The sequence below is a fragment of the Phoca vitulina genome, unplaced genomic scaffold (assembly GCF_004348235.1).
Source record: "Phoca vitulina isolate PV1807 unplaced genomic scaffold, GSC_HSeal_1.0 scaffold11, whole genome shotgun sequence".
Lineage (NCBI taxonomy): Eukaryota > Metazoa > Chordata > Mammalia > Carnivora > Phocidae > Phoca > Phoca vitulina.
The window spans coordinates 48445649-48465325 of record NW_022589714.1 but is presented as its reverse complement, the minus strand read 5'-3'; the positions used below and the strand labels follow the sequence as shown (position 1 = coordinate 48465325).

The window sequence follows — 19677 nt, the reverse complement described above, 5'->3', positions numbered from 1 at the left end:
GTGGATGAATTGCTTAACGGTGAAAGACAAGCCGTTTCGGAGAATGGGGCGATGGGATCCTGTGCCTCCGTCTGTGCTTGGGGAGGGGCTCTGGGTCGTGGGCTAGACGCCGGGCATGTTCTGAGACCCCGTCCGACTTCGGGTCGAGGGCGGCAGGCCTCTGTGTTTTCCTAGGAGTTCACTCTGAGGTGGGGCTCGGAGGGGATGTAGGCCGTGCCCCAGGCTGATGCCACTTGCATCGAGGGGGCAGAAGAGCCAAGTGCCCTTGGGCTTGAGTGGGCAGTACAGGCTTCTGGGAGGAGCCCAAAGGTCTGGATGGTGGGATTTTTCACGGGAGATGGGTAGGGGAAGACCCCCGAGACACAGTCTTGTGTCACTTGCGGATTTAGGTTGGCGACTCCCAAATCCCAACGGCGCCACTCTCAGATGTGTGATCATATCCAATTATCGTTTCTAGCCTGCTGGCCAGTACGGTTGGTAGGGTTGCTATGAGGATTAGAACAGGTAATTTGTATAAGGGGATCAAAACAGTGCCTGGTATACGTTCCTAAGTGTTTATACTTAACCCCTCTCTGCACAGCGGCAGGTAGAACCTCCCATAGGGCACCCTATTTGGTTATAGGAAGGCTCTTAGCTGAGAAGCCCCTGAGGGAAGCATGGGGAGTGGTGGCAAATGGCTCACAGTCTCCCTTCCGCCTTCCTCCCGTCTTTGTAAGCCTTCCACATCCTTCTTCAACTCCCTGTCCCAAACACTTACGGCTGCCCTGGGCCTCTTAGGTTCTGTCACTTCTGCTCCTCTAACTCAGTTCTCCCCGTCCCTGCCCATCGCCCAGCCCTCACCTCGCCTGCCCCTATTCCTTCCCTGGGTCGTGGGCAAGGCCCCTCTGCCCGTGGTTTGCATCCTTGCCACTGGCTGTACCACCGGAGTATTCCTACCCTGGCCGCAATTGCTGGGAAAATGAGAGCCTCGGCTCAGTCAGGCTTCCATTGTTAGCCTCCCCATATCCCCCAGCTTAGCTGTTCCCATGTGGTGCAATTTTTCTCACCAAGTGTTGTTTTCCTTTTCTCTGCCTGTGTTTGCGCGGAATGCCATGAATTTGATATAGTGATTGCCTAACACATATACCACATAATAGTATTTTATTTCTTTCTGAAGCACTGTTTGCATGACAAATGAGTTGGTAACATTTGTGCAACTCCTTGCAGCTGTGCAGTTCAATATATAAGGAATGAGCCTTTCGGCATCAATACTGGCCCCGTGTATTCTAAGAGGGCTTGAATCTGACGCTTAAACAAAGTGAACGTTCTGGCATTTCGCAGAGTTACGGTCTGTTTCACCACAATGGATCCCAGGGCGATTTAAAAATATGTCCTGAACTGGAGCCGCCCCCCGCAGTGGTCCCCAGCGTGGGCTTTGTCAGCCTGCCTGTGTTTGGGGCCGCTGGTGCTGTTACATCTACCTAGGGCCCAGTGAGCCCCACCCGCCAAGCCTGTTGTCTTCCCTCTAGCCTGGAACCCATCGTGCTGGCAGCTGTGGCTTTCTGCCCCCCTGTGGTCCACCCTCTGCCTCCACGGGCTTCTAGCAGTGGTTGGATTCGTCTCGCTGGGTCCAGCGGGCCTTTGGGCTCATGCGCCACCCCTTGAAGCGTGTTTGCCAGTCAGTGCTCCCCCGTGACGCCTGCTCCCCCTGGGAAGAAGCCTCCCCATCGGATTGAGAAAAGTCAATCAGAAAAACCCTCACAAGTCAATCGTCCCTCTCAGGTCTGGGGCCTTTGCATTTTCCTCCGGAGCTCCCTGTTCCAGTCTGTTCCAGTCGTGCCCCTTCGGTGGATTGATAACTCCTCCAAGGCCCTCCATCCACACTGTCTGCCAAGACACCTTTACTTGCCTGTTGCTGCTCCTGTTCCTCCGCATGAGCACCCCTCCACTTTCCCTGCCCCTCGTGTCTTCCCCACCGCGGGCTCAGCCATGGGGCCCCTCTGTGACACTGCCTCACGCTGGGAGCTGCCCCTGAGGCTCCTCGCATTCTCCGAGTTTGCCTCCTGTGTCGAGTATGGGAACGCATATTTTAAAGCAAAGGGCAATATTGCAAAGTCAGTGGCTGCCCTGCGTGCCTCCCCCCCCCCCCCGCCCGCTTTCTCCTCACTTTCTTGTAGGTTTTTTTTTTTTAAGGTGAGCAGCTTAGACTGCGGGTGGTCTTGCTGATTTATTAAAGGTAGAAGAGGAAAAACAAGCTCCAGTGTCCAAATCTACTTAGTAACCACATCCACACATTTAGCAGAGGTGAGGGGCCTCTAGAAGGAGGCTCTGGATTCCCAGAGGGCCGCCACGCTGCCTGCCGTCCTGCTGACCTCTGTCTCAGCAGAGCCTTATAATAACAACAACCATAAATCTTTTAGTGGGTTCCATTCTCCTTCTCCTCCTGCACAAAGCCCTGCACACATTTATCAGGTCGTTAGAGATGCTGGGGGACTGTGGCCTCGTCCTTGATCCACCCCCTCGCCAGCCTCGTGCATCTCTCTGGGCTTCCTTGGAACCACATCGTGGGTGGTGTCACGCTGTGGGATGGTGGGGCCCTGGGAGAGTGTGGTTGAAAAGTGGGGGACAAAGTGGTTGCCATCTAGGCTCAGGTTTTGACTAGAACGGTCCTAGCACGGCCCAGCTTCTGGCTGGCTTATCTCAGTGCCCCGGGGAACAGGAGAGCTACCTTTCATCCCTCCAGGTCAATGAGGGGACAAATAGAGTCACAGAGAAATGCCAGAACAGGTATAATGGGCAGTTAGGTTGTCTGCTTTTCACAATCGGCTGAAAATGTAACAAAACTCTCATTCTTTCGGCCACACTTTGATATCTGTGGGTAAGAGTTCCTTTAGAGGCACGGAATACATTCCCTGATGTCAATAACGAATTGTGTATGAAGAAAAATGTAATGCTTTCAGAACATTTTCTTTTGGGCTTTGTCCATGATTAGATTATACTAAATTACAGAGTACAGATATCAGGCAATTACTCTTTGCTTTTAACTATTCAATTTCATGGCAAATCCACGTAGCTCAGTAATTATAAAATCATACCGATGTGGTTACCGAGAAAATACCTCATCATCTCCATCTTGTGAAGCAAGGTTCAGGTTGCCCAATAATTACCCGCGGTCCTGTTAAGTATAAAGTACATTCCAAACGAAGAGGGGTAATCTGTAACTCTCTAATTGCCAGTTTTCTGGACAGATTCTTGCCGATTTCGCTGGATAAACCTCAGTAAGATGTGAGGAAGATTCGCTGTCCTCACCTGACTGGTTCCTCTGGGCACTTTCCCTCTCCGATCCTGGCTGGGTCCCGGTCCTGGCCGTGGATACCTTTAACCAAGAGTGGATCTCTCTTTCCTTCTCTTTTGTGAAAATATGGTCATTTTTGTCTCAGCTCAGCTCACACTATCCGCCCCCCGCCCCCCGCCCCCAGTTTTAATTTCTTCCAGGGCTCTGCATGTCTTGTAAGAAGCAATCGAGTCTGCTGTCCTGGAAACTGGAGGAACTCGTTGGAGAAAAAGAATTATTTGAGCCGATTGTGAGAAATTGAACAGCGGCAGGAGGAAAAGGAGAGAAGAAAGGAGCCGACACATCTAACCAGGCGGCTGGGGCACTGTGCATACACATGCAGGTGGCGGCTGGGTCCCTGTTGCGGCTCATTACTGAGAAGCACATCAGAGGCCACTGGGTGAGGGTCAGGGACAACCGGGCGCAGCACTGAGCTTTGAACAGGGCTGTTCTGCAGAACGACCAGCACCCTCCTGCCACCTAGGTGCTGTGGCTGTGGAACCAATTCCCATTTTCAGAAATGCAGACTGCCTGGGGCACAATCACCTAGGGGTCTCATTTCCTTCTTCGTACCTATTTCAACGCTGCTCTCTAACCCCAGGATCTTAAGGAAAATTCTCCAGCCGGGTGGTGGGCATGGGGTGGGGTGCGGGGAGTCTGGGACCTTGGGGGGGTAAGGTGAGCGCCCCCCTCTGGTGATGGGGGAAGGTAGTCTCACTGTATCCACAGATCTGAGCAGAGAGTGAGGAAAAGACACAAAAGCTGTGTTTTCCGCCCAGAAAGAGACAGTGAGCATTTTGCTTGTCTGCTTTTTGGAGTGGGTTCTGGGGAATGGCGTGAATGGCATGGCGGAGCTCCAAAGGGCGAGGAGGGGTCTTGGATCCAGTTCTTCCCAACCGCATGCTTTGTAGACTTTCCCGCTGTTCTTCCTCCTTTTCCACCCCTGCTGTGCAGCCCTCTCTCCATTCATTACAGGGTGTCTTGGCAGCATTTCCCGGGAACCTGCAGCTGCGCTTGGGCTGATCAATACGTGCATGGGAAATTGTGTGACTGTGCGGCATGAAGGGTCTGGGTCCCTTGGAAGGTTCGGGTGTCCCTCAGGAGCACTCGGAGCACCCCAAAGGAACGTCCTTTCTAAGGGTTGGGCTCGTCTTGTTCCGCTAACTACAATCCGTGGCTAAGCTCCCGCAATGGTTGGGGTGGGTGGAAATGCCGAAGAGGCAGCATGTCAAATTGCTGGTAACCTATGGCTAGAGGGAGCTGTGGTTCCTATAAGGCCCTGGTTGATAAATAAATGAACATTCATTAATGCAAAATTAAATTAGAATGAAATTTCCCAACGAGTTTTGGTTAGAAGGCAGAAATAAGTGGGTTGGCTGTGGAATTTTGCTGCAGATGCTGGAGCGTGTGGTCACAAGATGATAATAATAATAGTGATTTGCTGGTGCCTGTCCCCCCCGAACTCAAGGTACATATTACCACCTTGTGTTTGCAAAGGCTCATTGAGGTGAAAGGGCTAGCTGGAAGTTACTCAGCAAGGGGGTGAGTGCGGAAGTCTTACAACTCTCTGGCCCATTAGACCTCGAGCTTGCCAATAAACAGAAAGTAGACCGGGCTTCAGGAGACCGGAATTCTAGTCCTTGCTCTGCCACTGACTGGTGTGTGGCCAGAAAGTGCCATCTTTCCTCAGTGGCACAAATCTTCCAGTTCCGTGGGTCTGACTTCATATTTGAACGTGGAATTTATCAAAGGCACACGTTTTGCTCCTGTACATACCACCATTTATGGCCAATTCCCTCTGAGCTTTATTTCTTTTCCCCCTTTATGGAATGACCTGAGTTTGACCTTTAAAAATTAAAATATTAAATAAAAGAGTCGTTTCTGTAGATTTCCTGCTTTATTTGCTGGAGGGGGGGCTTGCCTGGGAGAGAGCATTTTCCTTCAGAGCCCGGCTGTGGGGCATGCAGATTTCAGGGCCTTCCTCGGGTGGGAGGGGGGCTCCCGGTTTTCGTCCACCTTCTACCTGGAGCGGGCTGTCACTCATCTGCTGGGGAAAAGCAGAGGGACTTTGCAGCTCAGGAACATCAGCAGGTCCACTTATGAAACGGACTTCTAAACCTGCCTGTGGATGCAGGGAGGAGGGGGCACCCCCAGGGGGAGGGTTGGCCAGGCATCTGGAAGCTCTGCCTCTAGCTTTCTCTGTAGCCTGGGGCGAGTCATTTAACCTCTGGTTCTTCCAACCCGAACACTTCCTCCCCGCCTCTCTCTTCTCCTCCTGGGGACTATGAGAAGTAATTAGTGGCTGTTTGTCAGACAAGTCCTAGCTTTGCACAAGTTACTTGGGCAGACCTTGAACCGGGCAAGGCCAAGTGGAGCTCAGCACTTGGATTTGTAGAACAGATGAAGAAAATGCAGACTTTTGGGGCCAGAAGGTTCCAGAGTTCCCTTCAGAGGAACCGCCCAGCCTGGTGGTGTTTGGGGAGGGAATGAATGTATCTGGAGCAGGGGGAGGGGTGGGTGTGTTGCTGTGGCCTCTTCTGCCAGGAGGGTGTTCGGGACAGGGGCCTGAGCCATCGGGGCAGGGCCTTGAGATGCCCCTGGCTGGGGAATTGGGCCTCTGTGGTCCCCAGTAGCTGTCAGAGCCTCTGTGATGAGGCTCCCCTCAGAGACAGGGGCACCCTTTCCCGAGAAGACAGCTTCATGTTCTCAAGTGCAAAGCGGCAAAACAAATCGCCGTCCGCAAACGGCTCTCAGATGCGCTCCTGTAATATGAACACGGGGTGGATGAGGCCAGGCCCCAGCCGCAGAGGCGCCCGCCTCCCCTTACCGTTCTGGGTGGACAGCAGCGCCTCACTCAGCAGCCCTTCCAGGGCGGCCTGGTACTTTTCCAGCTGCCTGGAGTTCATCTTCATTCCAATTTCCACAGGAGCAGTCAGCTATGAAATAAGGCAGAGTTAACAAGAAGGAAAAGACACGGAGAGCGCCATTAACCCCTGGGTGCCTTATAGGTGGCAGGAGGGACTGCCAGGAGCCACACAGCTCTGCGGCGGCCCCAGTCTTCCCGATCAGTCCTCCGGGAGCCTCTGGCCTTCCAGGGCCGGCCAGGGAATTCTGGCAGCTCCCCCCCCCAACTCAAGCCAGGGGGCTGGATCCTGGAAATCACCCAAGACTTGCTGGGAGGAGAATCAACAAACCTCCCCTGGTGGGGAAGCTGCGACAGGAGGGGAGGGGTCAGCAGGAAACCCCCGGCTTTTCCTGTGGCAGGAAACTCTCCCTCCCCCTCCTCCTGAATAAGGCTAGCTGGCACCTGGAGCCTTAGAGCGGGGCATCATTCCAAACGCTTTATGTGTATGAAGCCTCTTAATAACCCTATGAGGTAGAGACTAGTGGTGTGCCCATTTTGCAGATGAGGAACCTGAGGACAAGGAGGTAGAGTAACTTGCTCAAAGCCACACAGGTACTAAGTAGTAGAGGGAGAAGGTGTGACACCCAGGGGGCCTGACTCCCAAGGTCTGTGCCACCAGACGAGACTTTCTCTGGTACTGTGGGAACACAGGCAAGACCCCAGAGGAGCCATCTGGAGGTTCGTCACCAAGAGAGGTTGTTGTGGCTGAGCCGGCGGGGGGGTGGGGTGGAGGTACTGACTGATCTTGCCGTCACCCCCAGAGCTCCCTGGTTCAGTGGTCTTGGTTCACATGCCAGCCGAGACTCCCTGCCTGTCTGGAGAGCTGTGATGGAGGAGTCCCAGGGGCTCCCTGGCTGGGAAATGGACTGGGGCTGCCTGAAGGGCCCCGGTCGGGTCTGGTTGCTGTGGGTTCCGGCCTCCAGCCCCGCCCTCGCCATCCCCTTGCTTGTGCTATGCCTTTCTCTACGCATCAGTGTCCTCGCCTTAAAATGAAGAGGCTGGAGGGAATGATCTGGAAAGGACCTCCTGACCCGTATAGCCTGTTCTAGGGAGAAGGAACAGCCTCCCTGAGATGTTCCACAGGCTGCAACACGTGCCTTACACTGCCCGGGGTGCAGGTAGTGGGCAGTTCCGGGCAAGCTCCCCTTTGCCAGCTGAACCAGTCACTCCCAGCTCCTCCTGGGGAGCCCAAGGAGTGGGAAGGGAAGGCACACTCCCCTAACCCCGAGGTCCCTCTCTGGGCCATGACTGAGCTCCCTGTCTCTGGACAGCGTGCTGCGGCCACCCGAGGGGGTGGGAGGAACCGTGGCAGGTGTCCAGCGGAGGCGGGAGGCCTGGAGTCCAGCTCAGTGTTGCTCAGACTGCTGTATCACCCTGGCAAGGCCCTCACCCTCTCTACCTATCAGTCTCCTCCCCCCCACTCCCCTTCCCAGGGGAGTGTCCCCCGCTCGGTCCCGGGACCCCCTTTCTTCTCCATCCACACGCACCCCGTCCAGGATCTCACCCGGTCCTGGCTTGAAATTCCAGCTAATCGCTGATGCTTCCCACATGGATGCCTCCAGCCCTAAGCTCTCCTGAAGGCCAGTCATCTATATCTGCCCGCCTGGGCAACACCTCCATCTGATCGCCCACCAGGCATCTTACGGTTCACAGGTCCTGTCTGACCTCCTGACCTTCCTCCTGCCATCCTACAGCCAACCAGAGGCTTCAGCATCTCCATGAGTGGCGAACCTATCCTTCTAGGTCCTCTGGCCTGAACATGGGGCTTGAACTCATGACCCTGAGATCAAGACCTGAGCTGAGATCAAGAGTCAGATGCTTAACGGACTGAGCCACCCAGGCGCCCCTGGGGAGACTCTTTTAAAATGTAAATCTGATCATGTCCCTCCTCTGCTCCAAAGCCCCCAGTGGCTCCCATCTCAGCAGAGTGGAAGCAGAGTCCAAACAATAGCCTACAGAGTCCACGGTCTGGGCTCACCTCCCACTTTCTCTCTGACTCCCTCTGCCCCAACCACTCCAGCCTCCTCACTGTTCCCAGAATGCACCAGGTCTACTCCCGCCTCAGGGCCTTTGCACTGACGTCTCCTGCTGTTTGGAATGCTCTTTCCCCAGACATCTTTGTGGTTCAGTGCCTCACTGTCTCCAGGTCTCTGTGCTAATACCATGTACTCATGAAGCCTGCTCTGACCACTCTATTTAAATTGCAACTCATCCATCTCCACTCTCTGTCTTATTTTCCTCCATGGCACCTGTCACTACTGGCCACACTATGAAGGTTGTTTATTCATCCTATTTGTAGTCTGTTGCTGGTCCTTCTGGTATCTCATTACTGGCTCCCCGCTGGAGTGTGAGCTCCATGAGCTCAGAGGATTTATCTGTTTTGTTCACCACTCTATCCCCAGGGCCCAGAACCGTGCTCCACACTTAGGGCTCAGTAAGTACTTACTGCCTGGATAAATGAGTCTGTGAAATTAAAGAGCTGCCCTGGATAAGCTCAAGGCTGGCTCCCGCCACGACGTCTGCACATCCTCACCCAGCATTGACCTGGGGGTTTTGACACTGTGGTTGTCCTTGCTGGGGGAGGAACCGGCACCCTCATCACCTGCCCCCTGAGACTGCAGCTGCCTCCGGACTGGTCTCCTGCCTCCACTTGTGCTGCTCAGATCTTCCTAAGTCGGATCAGGTCACTTCCCTGCTTTGAACCCCCAGTGACCTTCTAGACATCTTGCCTGGACCACCAGGCCCTGCCAACCTCTTGTCCTCTCCCGGTGCGCCCTGGCCTTGAGGGCCTCACACCTACCATGTGCTTCCTGAGCAAGGCCTTTGCACTTACTTTTCCTTCTGGAATGTTCTCGCTCTAGCTCTTCGCATGAGAGGCTCCTTCTCATCATTCTGGTTTCAAATCAAATAAATGTTGCCTCCTCTGAGAGGCCTTCCCTGAGCCCTCCTCCAGCCAAAGCAGTGCCCCCATCATTCTCTATCCTCCCTCCTTATTTGGTGCCTGAAATGGTTTATTGTCTCATTGTTGGTGTCTGTCTCCCTTTCTCCTGGGATGGGGCTTGTTGCCTGAATATCTGGTTCGCTGCTGTATCCTAGCACAATCTGTGGCTGGGGGAGCCTCTCGCCGCCCCCCGACTAGGTTTCTCTGTATTGTCACCCTGTCTGCTCACCTTGATAACTTGGTTTTCTTCTTCCTCTGTGGGCTCCAAAGGGTCCAGAGGCCCCACTTCCTCAGACCTCTTCTGTAAAACCAGGGACTTCTTTTGACCTCTATTGCGCTCCTTTTCCTAAGGGCAGAGCACAAAATCGAACAAAACCCCGGTTTCTCAACTGGCCAGATGCCACTTGCCTGTCTCTGTCCAGGGTGCTAAGTGGCCTGAGCTTCCCACAGGCCAAAAGAATTCCTTCTCCCCTGGTCCCTCTACAACAAGGAGTCCCGGAAATGCGATGGCCACGAAAGGCTTCCGAGTTGTCCACCAACAGGTTAACTTGCAGAAGAATCCATTCCTTTGTCGTTCCAACACCGCACCCAGGTTGTTACTGTTAATTAAGTTAAAATGCTGAAAATAATGGCTGCCCTTCATGCATATTAAGTGTGAAAATGTGTTTTTCTTAGCAGAGAGCCCATAAAAAGGGTGGCAAGACAGCCTAGCCTGCGAGGGCACCATAGGGTGGCCCAGAAACAGGAGTCCCTGGGAGATGATTTATAAGAGGCGAGACAAGGAGATGAATTATGGAGGAAGGAGATTGCAGCTTCTTCATAAAAATCCTGGTGCCTGGCAATTATGAGGAGCAAAACCACTGAGTGGATTAATGCAAAGTGTCCTTTGGTTGCCATTTTGCTAGTTTATGTTCTACTGAGTTTGACTCTTTCTGCCCCAAATCTTACGTGGTGTCCTGTTTGCCGGGTCCCAGGGCACTGAGATCAGACGCACCTCATTCCTTTGGTTTCTCTAATGGCACCGTTGGGATTCAGCTCTGGGCCTTGCCTGAGACGTGGTGATTCTAGAACAATGGGCTGTCTCCTCTGGGGAGGAAGCTGGTGGTGGAGGAAGTGTGTTTAGGGAGCCTGCCTCATCCCCTCCACATTTCCATGAAGGGGGGCTGGGGCCAGACTTGCCTCTGCTCACTGGGTCTGTGGCAGCCTGCCCCGGAGAGCATGTAGGTCCAGGGGCCACGCAACCTCCCAGAGAACTGATTCGTGGATTTGTCCCTAGTGGAGCCTTGGTCTCAGACAGGTGGGACGCTAAAGTCCCGTCTCTTCATCACCTCAGGTTAGAGAGAATCAACTATCTGCACAAGATACTCAGAACCCCTTGACATCTAAAGTAGAAGGCAGGGGAACCAGGTCTGGCAGTCCACTTTTCTGGAGGCCCCGCCGCCTGAGTTCTGTTAAGACTGACTGGTTTTCGGGGCACCTGGGTGGCTCAGTTGTTAAGCGTCTGCCTTTGGCTCAGGTCATGATCCCAGGGTCCTGGGATCAAGCCCCACATCGGGCTCCCTGCTCTGCAGGGAGCCTGCTTCTCCCTCTCCCCCTGCTTGTGTTCCCTCTCTCGCTGTGTCTTTCTCTGTCAAATAAATAAAAAATCGTTAAAAAAAAAAAAGATTTAAAAAAAAAAAAAGACTGACTGGTTTTCTTCTGGGTTCTCAAGAGGAGGAGGCTCTGGCCAGCACTCCATGGGGCAGCATCTTCTTTCCCACTCTGGGCCCACCGAGTTCCCCTCCTTCTCTCTGAAGACCCCCAGCTCTGCTCTCACCCTTTCCCTGTTGGCTGCCGACATGCACCAGCCCGCGGAGACCTCTCCCTCCTCTGAACTTAGCACTTACCATCAGCATCACTTGCTGGGCAATTAATCATGTCCTGCCTCTGAGAGCGCCCTTGTTTTCTATTGTTAGTGAATTTTTCATGTGTTTGTATCTTGGCTCCTGAGCCAGCTCCTTAAAGGTGGAGGTTCTTAGATCTCCTTATATGCCTGGCCTCTCACCCAGGGTGGCCCTTTGTACTGCAGAGATGCTCAGCAAATATTTATTGGCTTGTTAATTGAAAATCTCCTCTGAAGGACAGGCAGGGGCGGGAAAAGGGACTTTTGAGTGGTGCTAGGGAGGAGTGAAGGTGGCAGGGAGACACCTGGAGTCTGGGGTTAGCTTGGGTCCCGGTCCTTCGTGCTGCCCTCAGTGGGGCTGGCATAGCTGATTAAACGTGGGCTCACCAAAGGGACACTTGTGCCTTAGAGAGACGAGGGCCACCTGAGTGCTGAGCAGGGCTCTGCGTCAGTTGGGCCACACGGGCGAGGCGGGCAGCCGGGGGGGGTTCCTACCCGAATCTTCTGGAGCTCGCTGTGGGTGAAGATGGGAACGAAGGCTTCTGTCTGGGAGGCCAGCATGGCAGCCACGTGCACCACCAGCAGAACCGCCACAGCCTTCCGGGACACCATCCTGGAGCTGGACAGCGACAAGAAGCTCTCGTCGTCAGGTTTAGGGTGCACACCCTGCCTGTAGCTATGACCTTGAGCAAGCCGCTTAGCCTCTCCTGACATGGGCCGGGTGGGGGCTTGACCAGAGGAGCTCAGAGCCCCTTCTCTGTCGCAGGGCCAGGGGTGGGGGGTGGTGAGCGAGCAGTTGGGAGAGGCGGCCCAGCCCCTGCCACACGCTGGGGGAGAAGCATTCCACATGTGAGCCCCCCTCTTTGTTACAGCTGAGGTCTTCCAGGGCCAGCGGGGCTTATGAAGTGGGGAAGACCCCATGTCTCAGAAGAAAGACTAGATTATCAACAGAATTGCGCCCCCGTTGAGCCCTCCCTCCTCCCTGAGCTGATGAGGATGACAAAAGGGATGGGCCAAGGCCCAGATGACCCCGGCTCTCCCTGAGAGCACCAGGCAAAGACCCTGGGTCTGGAGAGGAAGGGGCTGGAACTCTCTGCCCAGAAGGAGGCAGAGCTAAATGGAGAATTTCAGCAGGGAACAGCATCCAAGAGCCGGGAGTGGGGTTTCCACCCCTCTGGGGGCCAGCACTGGCTCTAGAACTCTGGAACGAGACTCTCCTGAGCTCCAGTTAGCTGCCTGTTGGTCGTCTAGAAACAACAGGGAGCACATCCGTTCCCTGCAACCCCCCCCTCCCCGCAGAATGCCGTGAATGCTGGGGGTGCCTGCTTGCATGCGTGGTGCCTCCTGGGTCCCAGGAAGTGGGTGTGTCTGGATTGGTGGCAGGAAGGGGGGCCGCAGACACCTGCCAGGAAACAGGTGGGCGTGGTGCCCCCAGGAGAGCGAAGGCTTAAGAAATGGGCTCAGTTGGGCAGACTCTGGGCTGGGTCCGCGTGGTCCTGTGGCAGGGGTTGGGGGAGGGCGCCAGCCTCAGTTGATTCCTTACCCTGGTGCACGGTGCCCCCTTCCAAGCCCTCTCCCACACGATCTGCACACTCACCTGGGAGCAGGTGCAATCTGGGGAGGGGAGGAGACCTAGACAGGTGAGGAGACTCATTCAAAGGTGGTGGAGGCTGGAAGGCTGGCTTCTGAGACCTGCTGCTTGGCCCCGTGCCCACAGAAGGTGGAGAAGGGCATGGCAGGGGGCAGCCTGCAGAATGCTATCTGGGCCCCAACATTCCTGTGTTGAGTGGACTGCTGAGAGCAGGGGCCAGGCCCCAGAGCAAGGAGAGGAGATCAGGGGCAGCCTCTGGGGCAGGGGGTGTGGGGGTGATTATAGGATTGTAGATAAAGAGCTTCGGGGAGTCAGCTCGGGACTCCCACAGCCCTAGGGCAGCCTGGATTCTGTTGGCAGGAGAGGGTCCTGCCCTGGACTGGCCTCCAAGCTTCTCTGCAGGTCCTACCCCAATTACCCCTCTGGAGAGAGTTGTTCAAGGCTGTGGGCTTGCATCCTGCCTCTCCTCCAGGACCCTTCTCCTCAGTCATCTGAAGCCACCTCTACTAAGCTGGACACTCCCTCTGCCTTCTTTTGATCCTCCTGTCCCCATCCTACTTTCTCTCTCCATCTGGCTAACACTCTATGAGAAAGAATGTGAGAGCCCACACAGCCAAAGCCTCCCATGCCAGCTACATGCCAGCAAATTCCTAGTAGGGTCAGAAGACCGCCCACCCACTGAAGGCCACCTCTGGGGAAGCCGAGTCCCTGTCCGGGACCGCGGGAGCATCTGGAGCAGACCAGAGGATGGGTGGGGATGGAGGGCTCCCAATCACTATTTTCCCTCTCTGTTCCTATCCTTTCCCTATGGAGTCTGTGGGGCCCCAACTTTCCTCCCAGTGGAGAGGATGTGTCACATTTATGGCGTCCCATTTCCTTCACGGAGATGCTACAGAGCCCTTTTCATTCTGGTGTTCTCATTTAATTCCCTCCGTAAGAATCAATAAAAACTTTAAATAAAAAAAGGCAAAATCCAATTGCTGCTCATTTTCTTGATCCAACTGGCAGTTGGCATGTCACCTACATTCATTTGTGTTCCTGGGAGCTCGGAGTGGGAGAGCTTTTCACTGTGTGATGAGATACTGACTTGCCTTTTCCATCTCCAGGGATGGGGCTCCAGCCTTCAAGCCATCAGCTCTGGATGAGGGGGTGCCTATCTCCTCCCTCCCCTCCCACAGTAGCCCCGGCCCTGGTGAGTCTGGCCTCGTCACGCAATCTCCCTAGGGACCAGCTTTACCGTTAACTTTCCAGAGCGAAGCCTCCGTGCCACGTGGGGTCCTGTGTCCACGCTGAGCTCTGGCTTGGGTTTCTGGCCTGCAGTCAAGGGCACCACGCACCCCAGACAGCCTCTCTTTTGCCAGGAATCGTACCCACCCTCTCCTCCCTCCAGCTCCCGTACCTCGGGGCAGTCCTGCTTTTGCTCACACTGTGTGTGGCTTTAACCCGCTACTCTGGAAATCGGCTCAGTGCTTTCAGTCCGAAGCCTAGCGAAATATTAGAAGGTGGCAGGGGGGACACAGGCGAGATCTCTGGACTGGGCTGGCTCTGCTCACACCATTGTTCTGCCCTGGGGCTCATGTGGAACACCCCCCCCCCCTTCTATGGCTACTCACAGCAGCACGGTCTGAGTGGGACGGAGTCAGTCTCTCCTTGTCCTCTGGTATCTGGCTGATCGGACCGGTCTTTATATCTGGTATCCGGCTGGTCTGATGGGCCCTCCGGCCCTCCCTTGGAAGCCCATTAACCTTTGGCCACACCTTGGGGGCTCTGGGTGGGGAGCCTGGATTCTTGAAGCTCATGGAAACAGCTGGCAGGGCCTGCCACGTGTGGACTTCTGGGGCCTTCCTGGAAGGCCTTTGCCTCGGGCGACAGTCAGGATTTGGTGGAGGCCAACTCCCACCCAGATGGCACTCTCCGGTCCACTTACAACTCAGCTGCCGGGGACGTCTGGGTGGCTCAGTTGTTAAGCGTCTGCCTTCGGCTCGGGTCATGATCCCGGGATCCTGGGATCGAGCCCCGCATTGGGCTCCCTGCTCATGGGGGAGTCTGCTTCTCCCTCTCCCTCTCCCACTACCCCTGCTTGTGCTCACTCTCTGACAAATAAATAAATAAAATCTTAAAAACAAAACAAAACAAAACAAAAGAACTCAGCTGCCGCTCAGAGATTCATTTTAACCAAAGCCCTTTCTTCTTTGGTACTTAAATATATGATGTTGTTGAGCGTCTCCAGGCCAGCTCTTTAGCGATCAGATTCTTGCTGGCCCGCCAAAGAGAGCGCTGTATTGGAAAGATAACTTGTCTTCAACCTTCCCCCCGAAGCCCCTCACAAAAGAAAGAAAGGGCTCAGCAGTGTGTGGCAGTTTCAATCGATTACTGAAAAGAAACTGGCGTCCAGACCCGGGCTGTGGAGCACCAGGGGTTCCGTGGGAGCCAAGGAACTGTGTAAGGCATGTGGTACAGAAGGTTTATAGGTTTGTAGCCTAAATGGGGTGATGAGACGCCTTACCCAGGAACAGTTCATGGTATTGTGTCATTCAAATGGTAAGTTGAAAGATTTAAAGAGGGAAGAGGGGAATGTAATCTGGAGTCAGACAGGGTTTGCTGCTCCCATTTCTGGAAAACACAGTGGCACCTCTGACACCACTCAGGGAAATGCTTGATGCGCAGGTTCTAATTAAGCCTTGGCAATGCCATGACGTTGGTGCTCTTATGTCGCCCATTTTACATATAAGGAAACTAAGGCACAATTAAATAGCTCCTCTGTGACCCACTGCAAGGTCTCTCTCTCTTTTTTCTTAAGCAAGCTCTACCCCCAGCGTGGGGCTCAAACTCACTACTCTGAGATCAAGAGTTACATGCTCTACTGACTGAGCCAGCCAGGCGCCCCCAAGGTCTCTTTATACCAGGGTCAAGGCTGGACGTGGCCAGATGTGGCCGTGGGCGGGAGTGGGGGCTGCTGGGATGCAGGGCATACACAGGTGTGCAAAGGATGGTGCGAGATGGGGGAGTCACAGTAGGTCCCCTGTGCGGGTTGGGAGAGGCTCATTCCAGGGTCTGAGTGGGGGGGTCCTTAGCAAACAAGCAGAAGGATTTGGATTTGATGGAGGGAGAAATTGGGGCCCTCCTGGTGCCCTGAAGGGGCTTTTATGACAAACGCCTCATACTGGAAAGTCATGAGGGGTGAGGGACAGTCACCCGGGCAGGGTGAAGAGGAGAGGCTGGGAGGTGGGGGCAGGCTGAGTGTGAGGTCCAGAGGGTCTGGGCCAGCAGAGGCCATTTCCCCAGGTGAACCTTGCTGGCCAGGAGCATCTTCCAGAGAGGCTGCCCCAGACATCCAGATGGGGATTGCTTCTGGTCCAGGAACCCCTCCCCCGTCAGTCCTTTAGTCTGCTGTGGCTTTTCCCTTCAGAAAGAAACAAGTGTTTGCCATGCTTCAAACCCAACCCACATAACCTCTAAATCAGGGGAAGCGAGGCTTCCTGCCGGCAGGGTCTCTGCATTCCACTCCAGCGCCAGGTCAGACCTCCCCCAGCACGCTGGATCGCGGGATCACCAACTGTTGTTAGGCACGTGTCCTGGGTCTCGGCAGTCTTTGAGATTTAGCCCAGAGGAATTAGAACTTGAAATGCCGGGGCTTGGAACTGAGATGCCACTGTCCACCCCACCCCAGGATGCAAGAGCGGCTTTGAAGATGTGGTCACAGACCTTGGTGGGGGCAAGGTTGCATGAGGGCAGTGAAGGAGCCCCCCGCCTTCCCAGGCTCCAGGAGGCTCCATCTGCACCATGGACTCCTATTGGGGGGAGGGTGGCGGGGACAGGCCGGTACCTGCATCTCTAACACATAGACCAGCGGCAGGCCAACTATGGCCTGTGGGCCAAATCCAGCTTGTGAGCTAAGAGTAGTTTTTCCATTTTTTAATAATTTAAAAAATCAGAAGAAGAAGAATACGGATGACATGTGAATTTATACGAAATTCAAATTCCTGCGCCCGTAAATTCATTTGTTTATTGTCTGTGGCTGCTTTGGGGCTACAAGAGAGTCGAATAGTTGGACAGAGGCATTTAGACCCACAAAGCTGAAAATATTTATTATTTGGGCCTTCTAGAAAAAGTTTGCTTACCCTTGGCCTCAACGGCATCTGGAGCATGGAAGGTGCTTGATATGTAAAAAATAACAGCCAGACATCCTACATACCAGCTTTTTAAAATCGCACAACACTCCGAGGCTGGTGCAGATGTTATTCCATTTTACAGGTGGGAAAACAGGTGAAACAATGGGCCCAAGGTCACAGCTATTAAAACGGCAGGGCCGGGATTCAAAGCCTGGCTTCAGAGTCCACTGTGCTTTTTTGCCACTTGATATTTGATGAGTGAGCACGTGGATGTTTCCAGCTGGGGAAGGCCCTTAATAGTGCCCTGTAGAAATTCTACAAACCTGCCACTTTCTCCTAAGCCAGCCCCCCGCAAGGTATCTGAGCATGACCCAGTCTGAACGGACCAGCTGCGATAACCACAGGTTGTTCTGGTGTGTTCTCGGGTTTGGAGAGGCCAGATCTGGACCTGGGGAGGACTGCGGGTGGTGGGCCATGTCGTCTGCCACGCACAAGGGGAAATTCAAAGCCTCTCCCCAACATCCCTCTACACCAGCCCTCTGAGACCAGTGCCCTGCCTCTGCTGAGCCAGTCCGGGCTCTGGTCCAGAGACACTCTGTCTGAGAAATGATAGGAACCTGGGGACCTGAGACAGGCCCGCGATGAGAAATGGGGAAAAGGGAGGTGCTGGAAACAGTAAATAATCCGGGATCAATTTTCTGGGCGTGAATAGCATTATCCTGGAGCTCTCCTCTGATTCAGTACTTCTGATCCAAGCAATTTGCAGTGGCACAATGTGATATTTGCAGTTTGGTCTGGAAGAAAGGCAAATCGGGGTCCCCAGGGAGCTACTCCTTATAACACAGAGGAGAATGTGGACTAGTGGGGGGCTCTGCTGTGGCCTCTGCTCTGGGGTGACAAGCTGCAAGGAGGAAGGGGCCTCTCCTTCGTGCCCCTCTTGGCTGTGGATCGCGAGGGTCAGCCCGTTAGGAAGCGTCTCACCAGGAGAATGTCTTCTCCCTCCTCTCTGTCAGGTGCCTTGGTCCTCAGAGGTGTATTTCCCCCTATCAGGCGTAGTGCTTCAGAAATGGAGAGACGGGTGGATAACAAGCCTAATATAATGACTACTTTGTCTTTACCATGTACACCATCTCTCCCTACAAATGCTCAATTAGTGGCTATTTCTCCTGCTAGAAACTGGACAAAAATAAAAGGAAGGCATAACCTGATGTTCTTCCTTTTCCGAACGGGGATCGCCTCGGATGTGCAGTGGCTGGAGCAGAGGAGAGGCAAAAACCTAACCCATGTCTGGGAAAGGAAGTTCACAAAACTCAGAGGAAACGACTCAAACCACATGTGGGCACTTGATTGCCTCTTTCCCCCATGTTGGGCAGAAGTATTAGCAGTTCAGCTCTCCTCTCCTCATGACCTTGAAAGTATTGTTTGCTGGGTACTGCATAACATCTTCATTAATGGCCTGGAACAGGGAGGCAACGGCATTTTAATTAAATTTGCAGATGATACTAAATTGGGAGATGTAGCAAACATCAGAGAGGACAGAGCCCTAATACAAGAAGACGTTGGGAGGTTAGGACTACAGGCTGGAAAAGGCCAGGTGAGCTGCTGGACATATGTCATCAAGGCCCCGAGGACACGAGATGAGGATGTGGATGGCGAGGAGAGGCCAGCAAAGAAGGAAAGCTACAACTGGGGTGACCTGGGGAGGGGGGGCGGGAAGCATGGCGGCGCACACATTGCCCTGTTTTCCAGATGGCTCCCTCAAAGAGGCAGAGGACGGTGGCTAGGGGAAGACTGAGTTCAGAGGAGTCAAAATCACCCTGAGATTGCTGAGAGTGCCAAAGCTTAAGGCATAAAAATGAAAAATGAAAGGTTCCGAAAGACTGGCTTGCCCAGAATGCTGGTAAGAATTAAATGTGCATTGCTGACATTGAACAAAGGCCAAGGAGAGGCAAAGAATGCAGTGTCTCAAGTGCAGGAGCGGGGGCTTGGGGGTAGCCGTGGCTCCCCCTCCCAGGTGGCCCTCCTGGAGCTAGAGGTGTGTGACTGGGCTCATGAGCACAAATACTAGTTGATGGTGATGACATTTAAAACTAAGGTAAGCAGGGACCCCTGGGTGGCTCAGTCGGTTAGGCATCTGCCTTCGGCTCAGGTCCTGATTCCGGAGTCCTGGGATTGAGCTCCCTACTCAGCGGGACTCAGCGGGGAGTCTGCTTCTCCCTCTCCCTCTACTCTTCCCCCACCCCCACTTGTGCTCTCTCTCTCTCAAATAAATAAAATCTTTTTTAAAAAAATAAAACTAGGGCAAGCAAACACTGAAAGATGTATTTTAGGCAACAACAGTGCCCTGGTCCCTGGGACATAGGCTTTGGTGACCTGTGGGGTATTTTTATTCTTTTCCTTCTATGGCTCAGGGTCTTTTTTTCAGAAGTCACAAATGATTTGTTGAGAAATGATACACAGCAGACCCCATACACCAAGACCCCCCTCGTATAGCAATAGTGTGAGTGGAAAGGGAAACCCAAACTCAGAGACGGTATGTCCAGAGTTAATTTCCAATTTGCTGAGCTTCTTGTGTGTTACACCTGATACTTGAATTAACATTCCTGCATCTCTGATTTCCTGTTGAGTCCATTCAATGTGCACCAACAACCCTGGACCCCAAACAATCCAATAAAATGCTTTCCTCTTCAGTTCAGCTCTGCGGACTATTGACAGTGTGCACAGAATTTGGGCACTCGGTTGAGTTTTACAATAACATTCCTGCCGACTTCCCGGTCAATACTTCCCCGGGTGGTTAATATACTCCTAGAAATATCCCAGTCACTAACGTGCTTCTGGGTTCCCTTTCTATTTATGGGGGTTTATCACAAAAGCTACTGCTATAAAACTTCAAAAAGAGGTCACATAACTTTTTTTCCAGGGACGATGCTGGT

At 53.7% G+C, this 19677-nt stretch overlaps 1 protein-coding gene across 1 annotated transcript; it reads right to left on the bottom strand.

Annotated features, from left to right (window-relative positions):
• Nucleotides 1–5194: 5194 nt before the first annotated feature.
• On the bottom strand, nucleotides 5195–11654 carry MLN (motilin). Its single transcript, XM_032410225.1, has 4 exons — nucleotides 11537–11654; nucleotides 9389–9505; nucleotides 6141–6249; nucleotides 5195–5357 (listed from the first exon to the last, which is right to left on the bottom strand). The coding sequence occupies exons 1-4, from the start codon at nucleotides 11651–11653 to the stop codon at nucleotides 5350–5352; spliced, it is 351 nt and encodes a 116-aa protein (XP_032266116.1). The 5' UTR covers nucleotide 11654; the 3' UTR covers nucleotides 5195–5349.
• Between the last annotated feature and the right edge of the window lie 8023 nt (nucleotides 11655–19677).

Coding starts and splice junctions, on each gene's coding strand:
- MLN (XM_032410225.1), bottom strand. CDS start 11,653: ATGGTGTCCCGGAAGGCTGTGGCGGTTCTGCTGGTGGTGCACGTGGCT. Junction 9,506..11,536: donor GCGAGCTCCAGAAGATTCGG/GTAGGAACCCCC, acceptor CTCTGCCCTTAG/GAAAAGGAGCGCAATAGAGG. Junction 6,250..9,388: donor AAGAAAACCAAGTTATCAAG/GTGAGCAGACAG, acceptor CTTATTTCATAG/CTGACTGCTCCTGTGGAAAT.